Source organism: Chrysemys picta, chromosome 2 (genome assembly GCF_011386835.1).
Source record: "Chrysemys picta bellii isolate R12L10 chromosome 2, ASM1138683v2, whole genome shotgun sequence".
Taxonomy (NCBI): Eukaryota; Metazoa; Chordata; order Testudines; family Emydidae; genus Chrysemys; species Chrysemys picta.
The window spans coordinates 190,754,578-190,771,787 of NC_088792.1; the positions used below are offsets into that span (position 1 = coordinate 190,754,578).

General features: G+C 39.0%; 2 protein-coding genes across 25 annotated transcripts in view; one reads left to right on the forward strand and one right to left on the reverse strand.

Moving 5' to 3' along the window:
• MBP (myelin basic protein) overlaps positions 1 to 3,925 on the forward strand; it is a 190,367-nt gene extending 186,442 nt beyond the window's left edge. For all 9 annotated transcript variants that reach the window (XM_042860443.2, XM_005281451.5, XM_042860446.2 and 6 more), the window contains one exon: positions 1,137 to 3,925. In XM_042860443.2, the coding sequence (XP_042716377.1) occupies positions 1,137 to 1,193 (57 nt within the window). In that variant the 3' untranslated portion in view covers positions 1,194 to 3,925. The remainder of the gene's footprint in view (positions 1 to 1,136) is intronic.
• Positions 1 to 17,210, reverse strand: part of ZNF236 (zinc finger protein 236) — a 251,431-nt gene that overhangs the window by 40,986 nt on the left and 193,235 nt on the right. For 12 of the 16 annotated variants that reach the window (XM_065585139.1, XM_065585137.1, XM_065585142.1 and 9 more), the window contains 2 exons: positions 15,979 to 16,155; positions 1 to 15,642 (listed from right to left, as the gene is read on the reverse strand). The exon at positions 1 to 15,642 is cut by the window's left edge. In XM_065585139.1, coding sequence (XP_065441211.1) covers positions 15,515 to 15,642; positions 15,979 to 16,155 — 305 coding nt within the window. In that variant the 3' untranslated portion in view covers positions 1 to 15,514. The remainder of the gene's footprint in view (positions 15,643 to 15,978; positions 16,156 to 17,210) is intronic. The other 4 variants (XM_008164428.4, XM_065585134.1, XM_065585131.1 and 1 more) reach the window with 2 other exon arrangements.

The window sequence follows — 17,210 nt, forward strand, 5'->3', positions numbered from 1 at the left end:
AAATAATGCGATCAGCAGTGAGGCTACTTTCAAGATGGAAAGTAGAAGAATGAATCATTTCCATCTCTAGCATATCCTCCAAGAACAGACACAGCAGCACTTTCACCAGCAGTCAAAATTGATATAAGCCTACATAAGCCAATAAAGAGATACATATGTATGTCTGCTTTAGTGCGAGACAGTACATAGATGTGTGGCACTATGAAGAGAAGTTTTAATCCCTCAGTGGTACACGATCGTTTTTGACTTGGAAGGAGCTTTAAGAAAAGTAATGAGGTTCTATACATGTCTAGGGAAAGCCAAAAGAAGAATTCACTGTTTGAGTCTGATTTTCATATTGGCCCCAATGTCCTTCCCCCCCCCCACACACACACACTTGTGTCATCACTTGCATAAGAACTGAAGACACAGTTAAGATTTTGTTATTCCCTTTCCTGTTAATTTTTTGTTGTTTTCTAATTATATGCAAAATGGGCCAGATATTCAACCTTCAACCTCATCCTTCCACAAACTTGTACCTATACTTTACAGGTGCTACCACTTGAGCTTGTCCTTTAAAAAGACTCACAATTGTGCAATTGCAAGTGTTAATGTGGATTTTGTGGATGCAAATCCTTATACTCCAGCGTGCTCAGCTATTGGGCATATACCCTGTGAATAGCCTATGTTATAACTTTTCCAAAGAGCATGCACCTGCAAAATGCAGGGATAGCTCCAGGTCAAATTTCTTTTTGTCACTGTCTTTACCAGCAATCTCAATTTCCCTGGCTTCATAACGACTTCATTAAGACTCCACTCATTGGAAACAAATAGTTATTACAAAATTGCTAGCGATGGAGGTGCTTAATTAGAACAAACTCATCCTACTTGAAAATTCAATTATCAAAAGTGATCATCCCTTTGAAACAAAACTGAAATTTCAAGCATTCAATTAATTTAGTGATATAATACACAGGCTTATCCAAAGATAGTCACTAGAAGCAATGGACTCTCAATTGTATTACCAGTTTATAGTACTGGAACCTAGTTTTTTAGAGTGTGTGCACACGCGCATACACACACACACACACACACACACACACACCCAACAGTACCATACCTGTCTAATCAAATTGATTTTATTCTTCTTTCCACAGGGAGGATCTGGTTCCCGACCTGGATCACGGTCTGGTTCTCCAGTTGCTAGACGCTGAAGTTCTAAGACGTCATTCAAGGACCATGTACTCTGCTTCATAAGATAACTGCCTAAAATTTTAATAATAATTGCAAGAATTACATAGATAGAAACAATCTGTTACTTAATGTCATTTGAGTTGTGCATGCAGTAGGATTATATAAACTTCTATTGGCAATCCCTGACCAACAGTTGAATGAATGAAACACACAAAGTAGCTTTATTTGCTATCTTCATTTTTTAGGTAAAATAACAAGATCCCCGACTTTATTCATTCTTCAGGATGTCCAAACTGCATGTTAGATTTTATTTATTTTTTCTCCAAGCCCCACAAGTCTTCTGATTTTTTTTTCATTGAATACCACAATTGCAAATGCAGAGCAACTGTCTTGGTTTTTGAGCACTGCCATTAAAGGATTTCTTAAACACTGCTGTAAAAAACACGTGCAGAAGTTGTAAGGACTGTTTATCCGAACACTTTTTTGTTTGGGTTTATTTTTGTTTAATGTCACTTCTCTCAGAATATTTTACTTTTCATAACAGGATTAGGCAGTCATGGAAAGGTTTAATAAACTTTGGGAGTTCAAGGTATGTGAAATGTGGGAGAGGGCAGCTGTTACAGTATCAATGAGACGCAAAGCAATAGTAATAAGGAAATTCCTTATTTTTACAAATTGCTCATCACACCCAAACCATTAGAATTAAGTGTGGCTGAGAGAGAGAGAGAGAGAGGATTTCAAACTTGGGTTAGACTAATGTCTTACAACAAAAAACAAGGAACATTCCCAGAGAAGAAACATATAAGATTGCACGTGACCACTGCATGTCACTGTTGCTCCACGCAGACACTGCTACAACAGCATTTCTTTAGCAGTTAAAGAATAAAACAAAAATAGTCTAATTTGTGAAAGAAATAAAGCCCTTCAGCATTGAGACTTCAGATAGTCCTGCACATCTCAAGTTAGAATTATTAGTAGTTTTCTTGTTACTGCAGCAGTGTTAAACTTGGTAAGCTTGTCTTATGACGAAATAGATGGCTTTAATGGCAGTGCACCAAAGCAAACTAGTAGTAAACTACTGTGAACATTTAACTGTTGCATTGTAGTTGCCTTATAGAAATTAAATCTAAATCATTAGTTAGCGTTTAACATTGATTGTTCACAAATCTACTAAAATGTATACATGTGGCAATGGTATTTCCAACCATATGTAGGAAAAAAGCTCTTCTGAATTGCACTATTTTATAACAAACTTTTAATATTTTGTGAGATTACCCTCCTTAACTGATTCAGTGTTTTTTATTTTAGCATATACATTGTAGACTATATTTAATGCTAAGTTGGCACTCAGTTTCAGCCATGCTACTAACTATCAGGAGTAGCCAATGTTAATGTCAACTGACATGTACCATGTGTTGTTAATTCTATTTTGTCTCTACATCTACTGTAGATTTAAAGCACTGTCCATTAATATGCAGTGGTGAAAGATGAGAGGGTAGGAAAACATAGAAATGAAAGAAACAGTAAAACAGCAAAATTGTTAAACACACACCTATTACATCTTTCTTATGCTATATTGTTGTCTGGCTATACTGGAAGGACAGGAGACAGTGAATATGGTTTAACCAGGCTGCAATTTTAATAGATGTCTGGGACTACCCGACAGATAAAAGTGTACAGTGCAGGTAACACCCATGATTATTTCAATATTTTCCTGGGGACTTCTGCCAGCCCCCGACCCCTTTTTTTCTATCCTGGTCCCCAGCCAGTCCATTGCTGGGACCTTACCATCATCCAATTCTCAAATGAGGGTTAAGGTGGGCTATAGAGAAAGGAGGGGATGGCTCCCTGCTGTCCCAGTCATAGGCATGCCACCCCCCCTCCTCCCCTCAGCCCATTTCACTCCTTTAACAAACACCTCCTTTAAGTTGTTTATCAAGCCATTTATATGTTCACTGTATCCCTTCCCTGTGGAGTACCTGCACTGGACATCTGCCCCATACTTACATAATGAGTTGCCTAACATCATAGCCTAACTTCCTTCCCTACTCATCATAACAACCCCTCCCCGCCAACGGCCACTGCCCTCCGGAACATGTTGTGGGGGATGCAAAAATCTCCCACTCCAGTTTGGCTAATCTGGTGGTGAGGGGAAAATTCCTTCCCAGCCTTCCAAGAAAGGAGCGGCTAGTGCAGTGCCCACTGTGATCCCAACCAAACCTGCTTTTTTGCCACTTCCAAGGTTGTGAGGCTGGGTGCTCCTCCATCTGGTCCAGGGAAAAGGGTCTTCTGCTGGGCTTACCCTTTATCAACTCCCCAGCCCTTCCGGTCCCTGAGGGATGAGTCAGCATTGCAACACTCTGCTTTTGCAGCAGTATCTGTGCCTCTCTCCCCCACCCACACTCTAAAAGTAATATACCCCTTCCCCTGGCAAGCTGAACCACACCCATCTCCCCCCTTAAGCTGTGGTGCAGTCATTGGCTATGTGTATTTTTCTATATGTAGGTTCACTCAGATGTATACTCCACAACATAATAGTAAATTTAATTTAAAGGTGTACTGTTCACAAAAGTGTAGGAATACAGCTTTTAAAAACATTCATTATTGAAATAAAATAATCAACTTGTAATGACATTTGGACCAGTTTGGTTTTTTAAGCTTTATAGAATACTGTATGCATGTGTGTGTCTTTCTGTAAAATAACACTTTTGGTAACAGGTAAAAACTATAATAAAAATTAAATTTAAAAACATACAATCTCTGCATGAATTATGTGAAAACTACATTGATTTTTAAAGACAGCCTTCAAATATATTTAATGAAAAGGTGTTTAAGGTGATTTCTGAAGGTAAATACTTTTTTCCAAAATGTTGCTTCATGCTGTTTAACAAGACCTCCCCTGCAAAAAAAATGTTTTCAAAGGCTGGTATACTTCTAGTTTTGCCTTCTCTAAAAAAGGGACCATCAAGATCTTTTTCATACATTTAAAAATTATAGTTTACCTCACTATTATATATAATGGTTCTGTGTAAGCTTGAGACTGAAATCCACTTCCTCTACTCTACGCATCACAAGAGACTGGGCATCTACACTACTTCCAAGCAAGGGAGTTTTAGTGGGATGGAAGAGACCAGGATCTGAAAGTAGGCATGTGTCCACCCTTCATTCCACACATGGAGGGAGAAGGTATAAGCCAAAAGAAATACTACAGTTCTGAGGCTACACTGGTGGCCATCAAGCAGCTCTACTACCGCATCATGATCTGAAAATGGAAGGGAGGATTCCTACCCTTCCACTTCTTTGGGAAACCTCCCCGGCAACTAAAATGCACAACCTGGCTCTTCAGGCTACAGCTAGGACCTGCTTTCCCCTTCCTTCTGAAAATCCTGCTCTCAAATTCCAGGAAAATGCAGACAAAAATATGGCTTGTGAGACAGTCCATTACATCACTCACAAGAGGCCTGAATCTCCAGATCAAACACCCGTGAACTGTGGTGATCTGTCTTTTCCTCAATCTTCCCTCCCAGTGTTGGCCTCATAATCTCCACCTCTTGTCTTAAGTACATGCCACCTGCTTCCTCTCATCTCATTCCCGCATTCATCCTCATCTACTTCAGTTTCCTTGTTAAACCCTCTGACTTCACTGCTTTTCACCTTCTCTCTCAGACTCTGTCAGGTCTGGATCAGTTCTATAAATCACTGCTACGGTCAGCCTCTTGACCTAGTCTTTACTTGCAACTGCTCTCTGAGTTATCCCTTTCTGTCAATGAATTATTAGAGAGGGTATTACTTAATATTCTTTAATATTGCTCACTTTCATGTATAATCCTTCTAAAATTGAATTCTACTTCAGTGGCTTTTATGGAGATGCCAAATTATACTGTCTTAGGTCAAGGCCACCAAGGAGTCCATGTTTGAGCTGGGATTAGAAAACATGTTCTCAAATACAATGCAGCATCTGGTACTATTAAGTTGCCCTTGTTTTGTGGGCAGAGGTCACAGAGGCTGCTCAGCAGAGGAATCACCTTAGCTACATGGAGCTGGCTGGCTGGACTGTGGTAGCCTTGGGCCTCTAATGACAGTGTTGGAAGTGCTGTCCATGAAGCTATAAACTGAACATGGGTCTTTCCCTAAAATCAAGGGAAACATGGTCATGATTTTCCCAGACTTCAAAAAATAACCACAGGAAGCTGTAGGTGGCGGCATATCATAAATAATCTGATCATTAGGAAAAATTGGGGAGAGGATTTAAACCCTTGTTATCAGTTAACATTTCCCAGGCTTTTTTTTTTTTAAATAAAGAATTGGGCGAGAAATTTACTTTAAAAAAAATGGAAGTGCTGAGATCATTCTCTAATTTCTAGGTCCTGCACATCTGGGGGGATAACAGGAGATGCTGCAATCATGGGCTCTGCAGTCCCACAGGCCAATTCTGCTATATAGACCCATAGCCATGTGCAATTTATACCATCCCAAAGCTCACTATGGGCAACTGTTTTTTAATGACAGAAGTATTCTGTATTTTAGCTGACTGGAGCACTACATTCTATGTACACCTCTACCTCGATATAACGCTGTCCTCGGGAGCCAAAAAATCTTACCGTGTTATATTGAACTCGCTTTGATCCACTGGAGTGCGCAGCCCCACCTCCCCAGAGCACTGATTTACCACGCTATATCCGAATTCGTGTTATATCGGGTGGCGTTATATCGAGATAGCGGTGTATTAGACAAGATGGTAGAGACTGTTGTGTGTCATAGAATATCATTAGATATCATTAATGACAAACGATGAGATTCAAGTTAATAGTGAATTAAACATTTCCTGACGTAATAAAGGTTATGGAAAAATTGTTACCTGATGATTTCCAATGTGGGACTCACCTCTCCTCCAGTCTAATGCATTTAGGCTGTTTCTCTCTTCCTGCAAATACCAGAAGCAGTTCAGACTTGTCCACAAGACACTGGGGCTTAGGCATGTTATTTTTTCTGCCCTCATGCTAGAGTATTTCCAAAGCTGTATGAAAAAACTGAATTCTTATTAGCTAAATATAAGCTTCTTGACTACAAAGTGTGACCATTATTATTAAAATTCTGTTTATAAAGAGTTGATAGTTAATAGATGTTTTGATACATATTTAATTAATTGTTATGGATTATTTTAGAGTTCAAGAGGTTGCTTATAACCATCTAATATCTTCTACCAATTTTTTTTAACATATACAATGCATCTGATGTCTGTAGCATGCTTATAACATGTATCAATAATTTACTATTCTTTATAAACAATTTATTAAATTAAACCTTGAGTACAACCCAATTCTATCTTTCTTAACTGTGTTAACTATACACACAGACTCTTAAAAGGCCACTACACTGGTCATCAGAGAATACATCTCAGGTAGGGCAGACTGGGAAGAGGTCCCAGAAAGGAATTCACTAGACAACCAATTTTCCCTTCTGCATCCTGACTTCTTCCTCAGTCTAAGGACTGGCCTACACTACTGCTTAAGTCAATGCAACTTATGTTGCTCAGGGGTATGAAAGAGACACACACCCCTAGGCAACATAAGGTACATTGACTTACATAGTGTCCACACTGTGCTATGTTGGCAGCAGATGCTCTCCCACTGACACAGAGGTGGAGTAATTATGCCAATGGGAGAGCGCTCTCTTGTCAGCGTAGCACGTCTTCACCCGACACGCTGCAGCTGTGCTGATGTATCACACTCATGTAGACTTACCCTGAGATAATTATAGTGAGCAAAAAGGGAAAAAATAGTAGGAAAGCAGGATAAATGATTTCTGCTTTCCCTAATATGAGTAGCATAGGTACATTATATTACTGCTTGGGGCCCCTTTCGGCCAAAGGATGCTTCTGCAGCAGAGTCAGGCCTGCTGACGAGGAGGCAAAGGGGGCAATTGCCCAAGGGCCCAGGCAATTTAAAGGGGCCCTTGGCTGCCACCACTGCTGCAGTAGCAGCAACTACGAGTCTCGGGCCCTTTTAAATCACCTGGGCAGGCCACAGGGCTCCTAGGAGCGCGCGACCGCTCTGGGACCGGGCCTCGTGGGCCAGCATGGGGTTGGTCCCAGAAGTGACAGATTTCTCACTTCTACCCCCGCTAAGGACGGCTCTGGTGCCCAGAATTACTGTTGGCAGGCCTGAGCAGGGTGAAAGTCAAGCTTGCAGTACTTCATAAGTTCTTAATGGGCAACAATTCTGTAAGATTTCCTTTGTGGTAGAAAGCACCTCTTCTGCCCAGGCAGTTCTGATAGAGCATGCTGAAGGAGTTCTGACTCTTTGGGAAGTCTGTTTATTTGCATCTAACATGCTTCAAGTGATCTGGGTTTTAGTCCCTCAGCCAGATGAATTAAATTACTCTGGATACTATTTTCACTTTCCTTTGCATCTCCTGTTGAAAATGGTTCCAGGCCTATAAAAGGAATCTATGAAGCACTGTCACATGAAGTCTAGCCCATGGATTAACTGTATGCATGAGACAAGACTACCAAAGAGCAGCGGGTAGTGAGAGAGGGAGGATGCTCAGTTCCATGACACTCCAAGAATCACTATCTGGAAATTGCCAAACATTTCTTGTGATGGAAATTCTTTTGCTCTCCTTATATCTATCTAAATAACTTTTAGATGAATGATGCTCTGTGAGGGGATCAGCAATGATGAGTCTATCTGACAATTCTCAAAGTCAGAACTAAATTCAGAGAAACTAATGCAATGCTATAGAAGTTGCTTGACCTAAAATGTCCGCCAAAGTTTTCTTAAAAAAAGCAAAGACTGCACAACGGTGGTACATCAAGATCCGTAAACTGACTATTCTGTCTCTCCTCTCAATTTATTTCATTTAATCTGTTTCATTATTTCAGTGTTGGCATGATCTCCTGCTTCTTCATGGCCTGATTTTCAAAAAGTGTTCCGTGCCTGCAAATCTCCCTAAAGTCAATTGGAGCTGCAGGTGTTCAGAACTTTTGAAAATTAGGTCATTATATTTTGGCAATTTGTGTCTCTTTCCTTGTGTGGCAATATTGTTTCCAAAATACAAAGATATTATAGGTAGCAGTGTTCAACAAAACTTTCCCCATTGTTGGTACTGTCGTGGGATACCATATCTGACCATAACATGCTCATACGTAGTATTATCATCCCCAATTGGTGCATTTAGATCTCCCATAAGAATAACTGTTATATTTATTGATCTTGCCAAGGCCACTCTGCAATCTTTCACAGAAACCATGTTTGACTTGTTCATCACTATAATTTCTTGCACATAACACTGAACTATCACAAAGCAAGTAGTCAATATGTCTGAGGTTACAGGTTCCCACTTCTTCGGTGCTTTAGTAGCTTCCTTACTCAATAATAAGCCTGTCTTCCTGCTGTTTGCCATCCTCTCTTCCAGAATAAAAAATAAAGTCACACCTTCCAATGGTAGTTTACCTTGTCTAGTCCATCTCATCTCATTTCAGTCCAGCTAGACTTAAGCCAAAGATTTTCATTTCTCTGAAATAGCTTACTTTGCAACACAGTAGACTAACATGCCAACTCCCAATTCTCGTCTTAACCTTAGCTGTGAAGATATCCCATTTCAGAACCTCCTTGGGGTTTTGATTCTCCCTCACTTGACAAGAAGATCAAATGATGGCTTCACCCAGAAAGAGCTTGATCACATTGCCATTAATAGGCACTGCAGAAGATCACTGTTGAACACCAGGGTGTATACGGGTAATGATATTGGAAGTGACAATCATCTTGTTATTGGGAGAATCAAAATAAAACTAAAGAAGGCACTACCACATAAGGCAGACAGCATGATACTCAAAAACTAATAGTTCTTCTTCAAGTGATGGTCCCTATTGTATTCCACTGAGGGTTATGCGCACACACTGAGCCAGAGCCAGAGCTTTTTAAAAGTAGTAGTGTCCGGTGAGCCGCACATGCACCCTTTGTTTTGCCTCATGATATCGACCAAGGTGATTAATGGCGGGATGGACTGACTGTGCTCTCAGTTGCTTCTCTCCACTGCATGGTCCAAGTCAAAGCTTCTGCTGTTCTCTCATCCCCTGTGACACACTTCACAAACTTTGCATAAAAAAACCCTGTTCTTGTACATAGTTAGCATTTCATTTTTTTGGTAGTAGTTTTTACTGTTAGAAGCAGTTTTCCCTAGGATGTAAGGAGCTTGGGAACATTGCTTCGGTGGTTTCCCATCAGACCTCCCCACCGAGCACTCAGGCCTGGGTACGGGATTAGGACGAAGACAACGGGGTTCAAGATTTGCGCTTCCTGCCCTTGCTCATTTTTGATCAGTGATGACCACCAGCACTGCCTATACTGCTTGGGGGGAGCCCAACTTGTGTCCAAGTGCAGCATCTGCCTCTCCTTTCCCGCCCGTACCTGGGAAGGCTGAGTTCTCTCACCTTAAGCAGCATCGCCACATGGTCCGCTGTTATATCCAGGCTGGGGACACCTCTTGCCCCCCCGCCATACACCGGGCTGAGCAAATCGAGGAGTGCACCTCCTACTGCAGAGCTCCAGTCCAGTTCCACCAGTACCAGTGTTATGGACCCCATGCCGGGGTCTAGCCATGAGGCAAGGAAGCATGTGCATAAGCATGCCAGAAAGTCTTCCTCAAGTCCCAAGAAAGACGCTGCATCATCCAAGAGTTCTAGCCACCGAGAAGCGGAGGAGAACAATGGCAGTTTTTTCAATGAAGTGTGAAAGCAGCCTGGACTACAGTGAGGGTCAGAAGATCTAAGAAAGAAGAATGGAAATATTAAACAAGAGAATTCAACAAGAATGAGATGCAACTAAAATAGCTATTCTACAGCAAGAACATGGGGACAAAGACAAGTCAGTCAGAAGATCAGCCAGAAGAAATAAGAGAGAAGGGACAGAAAACAAAGCAAGAGAAGCTGAGAAGGCATGCTAGCAAGGGGTTTCCAAAAAACTTTTTCTAATATCCTAATGAGAGATACAATTTTAGCCACAGAGGATGGAACATTTCTAGGCTGCGCTCAACCAGCCACAACCACTAATACACACAGAGATGTGAAGAAACAGTGGACTTACCAGTATCACTAAAAGCAGTTGCTTTTGAGGAAGTAACTAAGGCCATAAACCAACTAAGGAGTGGTAAAACACCAAGCTGTGGTAAGAAACATGCTAAAAGCTCAAAAAGAAATGATGTTGAGTTACATATCCAGGTTGTACAGAATGGTTTGGGAAAAGAAAACCTATCCTGACTGGAGAAGAGGTGTATTCTGTGAAATCCCTAAAAAGGTGGATTAATTTATTTGTGATAACAGGAGACACTCCAATCTGTACCTGGAAAAGTGTTTTGCATTATCATTTTGAATAGGATGAAAACTGCTGTTGACAAAGAACTCAGAGATAAGCAGGCTGGATTTTGATCTGATAGGTCACGTTCAGATCAGATTTTCACCTTGAGAAGACTTATTGAGCAAGGGTTAGAATACTGGCAGAAGACGCTTTTTAACTTCACTGATTTTATAGAAGTGTTTGATAGTGTTCACGGACAAGCCCTCTGGAAGATCCTGAAACACTATAAAATTCCATCAGAGATTGTTAATCGGATAAAAGCTTGGTAGAATGAGTCTGCATGCTGTCAGAACAAAAAATGGCTTAAGATTGTTACTGGTGTAAAGCGAAGTTGAGCACTATCCCCACTTCTCTTCTGCATTGCCATAAACTTTGAGATGAGAAAAGCAACAGCTGATGTTGAGGCCACTGGCATTGTTTGGACAAGAGATGAGCTGCAGGATCTAGTTTTTTTTTCAGATGACAAAGTCATACTGGATACCAGCTTTGAGGAAACGAAAAAAACTCTTTATGAGTATAAAAGTGGAAGCTACCAAAATGGGAGTTTGAGACCAAGCGTATGGAGATAGGAGAGAATATGGTCAACTCTGACAGATATGTGAGTGATGGAAAAGAGTACAAAAGGTTTACGACTGTTTTAAAAATCTTGGAAGTAAAGTATTTCTGCTAATGGTCAGCTCATTAAAGAATTGAGGGCAAGAAGTGGCAAAGCCAGTGGATCAATTACTTATTTGCCAAACAGCTGGAAGAGTAGCAAAATACTACACCTTGATGTGAGATTGTACAATGGTATTGTCCTTCCAACATTACTGTATGCCTCAGCAGAATGTGGCAGAAGTACACAATAGGAAGCTGAATGCATTTCACCAGAGTTGTTTGAGAAGGATTTTGGGAATTCATTGGAGCAATTGTATAACCAACGTGGCAGCATTGCACTGCACAGGTCAGCAGACTGTGGACTTAATCAGCTAGAAAACGCTCTGGTGGTTTGCCCATGTCATCAGGCTACCCCATGGGAGAAGCACAAGCTACATCTTAGATTGCATTCCAACTGGATGGAAAAAAGAAGGCATGGTGGAGAAAGTATGACCTATCCCAGAACAATTGAAAAGGATGTTGCTATCATGGAGACAATTTATGATGGACAACAGTGGGAAAAATGGGTTGCCTCATGTGCCACTCCTACGAAAAAAGTGCTGTTTCTGTGAACTCACAATCACTGAGCACAGCCATTAGGATTTTGGATTGATTTGTCCACCCCCACAGAAAAAGTAGAGGGACTCCCTTCCCACACACTTGGCTGTTCTGACATCTACTTTCACAAACTTCTTCCATGGTCAGGAGGCGCCATGGAAAATACATCCTTGGGCTATTCCACATTTTCTGCAAAATTTCACAACCACAGCCTGCCCACTCAGCCCCACAGCCTCTACAGTCTCCAACCCTCTCCACTATAAACCTCAGATGAAATGAGAATCACTGCAGGGTTCTGGAGAGGCAGCTCAGTCCCCTCTGCTCTGTGGAAGTGGAAAGAGCCACAGGCAGCCCTCCATGCACAAATCCAAGTGGTATGATTTGGGTTGAAGTCAGTATTTGAATCACAATTAGGAACTGAAGCTCACAACACATAGGGTGATAAACTAGGGAAGGGATGAGTTCTCTCCTCTGCTGGATACTATTTGGCTGAAGAGAGTTTTCTGCAAGAAGCCAACCTATTTACATTGTGATGGCTTATATCTACAATCTAAAAAGATAGAAACAATCAAAAATTGCAGGATTCATGATATGATTTTTTTTCCTAGTGATTTTTTCTTGTTTATGTTAAGGAGAATTTGAGAGTTTCTTCTTTGGAGGTTACCACTGTGTATTCCAATAAAAGATTCACAGTGTCTCTCATACAAGTCTCTTCCAGGTTGGGCATAAAATACAAAATATCATAAATGGGCTGCAGTAGCCAATTAAGGCATGACCATAAAATGGTGTTCATAACAGTTGAAGAAAAAAAAAAACTTAAAATACAAGAGAGAAAATAGTAAGCCAAGGCAAAATTAAATTGATTTATTGCTAATAACTACATCTCAGCTATCAACGGTGTATGATGCTTTTACTCAGAGAGCCCAATTGCCACAGCAAGATGGACCAGGGCTTCTAGGGCACATAAAGTTTATTTTTGATGTTACCTTTCTCCAGTGTGATGCTGTTAGGGCATGGTCCACATTACATTTCTTTACTTTAGCAAGAAAGTTCCTGAACAACCTGATCTTGCCCTGGACACCAATGTAATAGTCACAACCTCGTCACTACTACAGAGCATCAGCAAATACAATGCATTTGAAAGTTTCCAATTCAAACTTATCCAAGTAATCTGGAGCAGCTCCTATGTTTAAAGGAAGGACATTAAACACCTTTGTGTCAGGCAGAAGACATTCAAGGCATGATTCTAAAATATATACTGTATCTTATTAAAATGTTCAAAAAGGATATTTACCATAATTGGCAGGACTCTCGCTATTGTGGTGGGTTGAGAACTCAGGGGAAAAAAAGGCAAGTCTCCCTATTTACTTGTTACTTACTATCTTACAAATATCCACTCATTACGTGATTGGTATGTGATCAAGAGTCTTAAAGCAGCATTGCTCTCTGAAAAATGACTATGTATTTCAAATAGCACCTCTTTATTGAAAAGATCTGCTTTCCGTGTATTGTGAATTCTGCTTATTTGCAACCTCTTGGTTCCCAGCAAAAGATTGCCATTATCCAGAAGTTACCAATATGTGTAAGGCAGGTTTGCAGGGCCAAACAACTTGTCTGGAATGAGATGCACTGCTGAAATGAAAGGAGAACTTCAGTCCTCTATGTTCAACTTTGAGCTGCATAATTTTAGTCATCCACATTTTCCTTGAAATAACTAAGAATACCCATTTAAAATTTGTCTTTTAAAAACTACACAAAGCAAAGTTGGAAAAAATTAATATTATTAACATTTCTGACTTAAATATTTCCACATAACAAAAATGTTATTTTTATGTCACCAACTATATTACTTATATACATATGCAAAGAGTTAACAAAAGAAATAAGAGATTCCCTATCAAAAACAACAGTGATTTCTTTCTTCAGGAATCTGAAATGACTAGGTCTTATAGCAGACAACGTATAGATAATATTTACCAAAAGGGGAAAAAAGTGTTTTTTGGATATGAGAGCAAATAAAAGGCGATTATTTTGCAAAAGGTAAAATAAAACCCAACTCTATTTTACATTACAATGAATCCAATACTGATCTAGAAGTACTCATATGAACTTGAAAACTTGATGAAATCTTCCTGCAGTTGGGATTGCTATTTACAAAATATACTGATCAGCCACACAGAGGCCCATATATTTTTATATATACATACATACATATATATATATATATATAACATATAAATAAATTCAAAGGAACAAAGTAAAAGTAAGCAAAGAGCTTTCTGTCTTTGGAATGTATAAAACATGACTTAAGCTTTACTCCAGTGTTTCTTTGTTATGAATACACTTAAGTGGCACCTTTCAGAGCAGTACTAAGGTTATGTCTACACTTACAGCGGCAAGTAGAGTAAAGGCACTACACGTGTAGCTACACGCCACGGCGAAAGGCAGGTGGTATCCATACTTGTCACTAAGGTGAGTAGCTACATACTGCTGTGTGCAGGCAGCAACGAAAAGACTCTGGCAGCGGAGAGGCAGTGGGACACTACACTGCAGAAATTAGTAACAGACATGGGAGGCCATGCTTGGATATATACCATCAGGGCTGAGTTGTGTAGGGCACTCTACGCTACCCCCCTAAGCCATGCCTCACCATCTACACTGCTATTTACACCCCTGCTAGCTGGGGATGCTGTGTCTGTACTCTATACACTGCCGCAGCTGTAGATGTACCTTAAGTTAACTAGGTAGTTTTACTGGGGGGGAGGGGAGAACCACACACACACCAAAAAACAAACACCACAGTAAAATGCTTTCAGAATTGATGCATGAGAAAATAATGATGCTTTTACAGATTTGGAACTAAAAAGGTCTACAGTACAGATTACTTTTATGTTAACTGAGGTGACCTGTACTGCAGCTTACTTCCAGTTTGCTATTAAAATGTACAATTTTAGGTTATCTCCCAACTTTAGAATATGGCTTGTGCTTTCCACAAATACTCAAGTATCTGCCTGCTGATCCTTACGGCAAACCTAAAAACAGGGGCGTTCAATCAGTTTAATTTCTTTTAGTTTGGATTTTCTTTGAATGTTTATTGCTGAGTTTGAAGCCTCAGACATTTTGATGGAAAAAACTAATGACTGTCTCTACAACTGGAATGGAAATAGCCCGGTCACCTCTCAAGAGATTAGCTACATAAATACCATTTAATGCAAGGGCAATTCACTTTCCAAAATTCCTCAAATGCACCAAAAGAAACTAAGAACAGAAATTTAACATTTTACTGTGCATTGTAAAAATTAATTCTGTACTGCATGCATCTCTATCATAACACTTTTCTTTCTAACCTCAAACATTTTTGCTATACATTAAAAAAATAAAATAAAAAAGTAAATGACAATTTTCATGGTTTTCCCATGAAGTTACTTTTCATCTTCTTTACTAATACAAGGGAATCACTCTTTCCTGATATGAAGTTCCAGTTAATTGTTCAACTAGATATACTGTCTGTGGATTAGAAGATGAAACCGCATGTAGTATTACCTGAGTTCATTGATTTGTAGACAATTTAACACAGATTAATTGATGTTTTTTCAATATTTTCCCACAAGCTTACAAAAACAATGATTCTTAAGTACTTTTTGTAAATAATTAAAAAAACTATAATATATTATTCTATTGTTAATATTTTCAATGCTTGAAGCATCAACTGTAAAATCCATATGCTTTACTTTTTTCAAAACATATGTTGAGAAATTCAAGTCCTGAAAGCAAAGCTTTCAACTAAGGTGTCATCGAAAAACATTGGTTATACTCTGCCATTCATTTGAAGATTCTTGAACAACCTCTTCTAAATTCAAAGCACGATTAATATCTTCCCCTTCTTGTTCTTGCTGACTGGCAGATTCTTGTATAGTACCTATTGTAATGTAACAGAGAAAGAAAGGAATGACTAATACAGATAATGGAAGACTACTGCAAATACAACAAAAATAAGGAATGAAGAAGATGCACAAATTATTTTGGTTCATAAAGCAGAACATGTCTTTGAAAAGGAAAAAAAAAAGTCAGTCAGTCAAAGGGAATGGAGCATTTCACTAGAACTGGATAACACCAGTTGTGCACAACTGTATATCATCTGCATTCTGTGTTTTAGATTGTCCCCACCTACAGAGCCAAGGGAATACTGAAGCCACTAACTGATCCCTGCTTCAAAAAATGTGTGCTTAACATTACTAAGTATCATGTTACCTACCAGCATAGCCATGAGCTCGTTTCATATGGAGTTTCATATTGCTTTTCTGTGTAAAGCCCATTGCACAGTAATCACATTTGTAAGGCCTCTCTCCTGTGTGCTTTTTCATATGCACCTGAAGGGCACTCTTCTGGTTAAAAGCTTTATCACACAGTGTACACTGAAATGGACGTTCCCCTGCACAACGGAAAAATGTACATGGTAACTTTTCAGGTAACAAAACTACATGGGACAGAATACACTTGAAGAAAGCATTAACATTTCTGCTTTATATGCATGATTTTGTTAAGTTTGACAAATTTATGTTTTAGAATACCAAGTGATAAAAAAGCTTACAAGTTTGATACTTTTTGCCCTACCACAGAAAAGTAATATATATTAGGCCATTTATTAATTTCTACAAAACTGAACTATTCTCAGACTTAAAAGTTGTGCCATTAAACTTCTGCTAGATTTGCAATACTAAATGTGATCCACATCCTCTGCGCCAAGAGGTGAATGATCTCCATACAAGTAATATAAAAGCAAATAAACTTTTCCATAATTTGCTAGACTTGTTTTTTTTATTTACAAGAATAAACTCAATTTCAATTAGAACTTATTCATTTCTAAACAAACTTATATACCCAAAACAGACCATTACTTAGATGGTAGGTCTACACACATTTTATTTTTTTATATTATATATATAAATTATAACACAGTGCCATAGCTCTTCTATAGTTATTGTTAAGTGTGTGTGTGTGTATCAAATAGTTTGTTTCTCTAATGGTTTATGAAGCACCTTTTAAATATACAAAAGTAACGTATTTTTCTTATTGAAGAGTGCAATCAAAGAAAATCAGAAATTTCTTATCTGGTAATTTTCTGTTAGCAGCTTCCCTCTTTTTTAATCACTAATGGGTAAATGCTATCCCAACCAAAAGTGGATACAATTTGTGATTTAAAATAATTTTTTTTTTTACTTAAATTGGATTTTTGTTTAAATTAAATCAATTTTTCTTTTAAAAAATAAACCTATTTAAAATTACAACATATATTAAAGCCCAAACTTACTATAATTTAGTAAAACCATTTAAATTAATTTTTAAAAAAATATTTAAACAGTAAATATTTGCTGCTGAAGTTTTAAAGAAAGTCAATCAAGTCTAAATCACTGGCTAAGCACCTGGAACCAGAGTTTGCCAAAATGCTAAACCAGGTATAATCTAATCTAAGCATCAAGACAACCT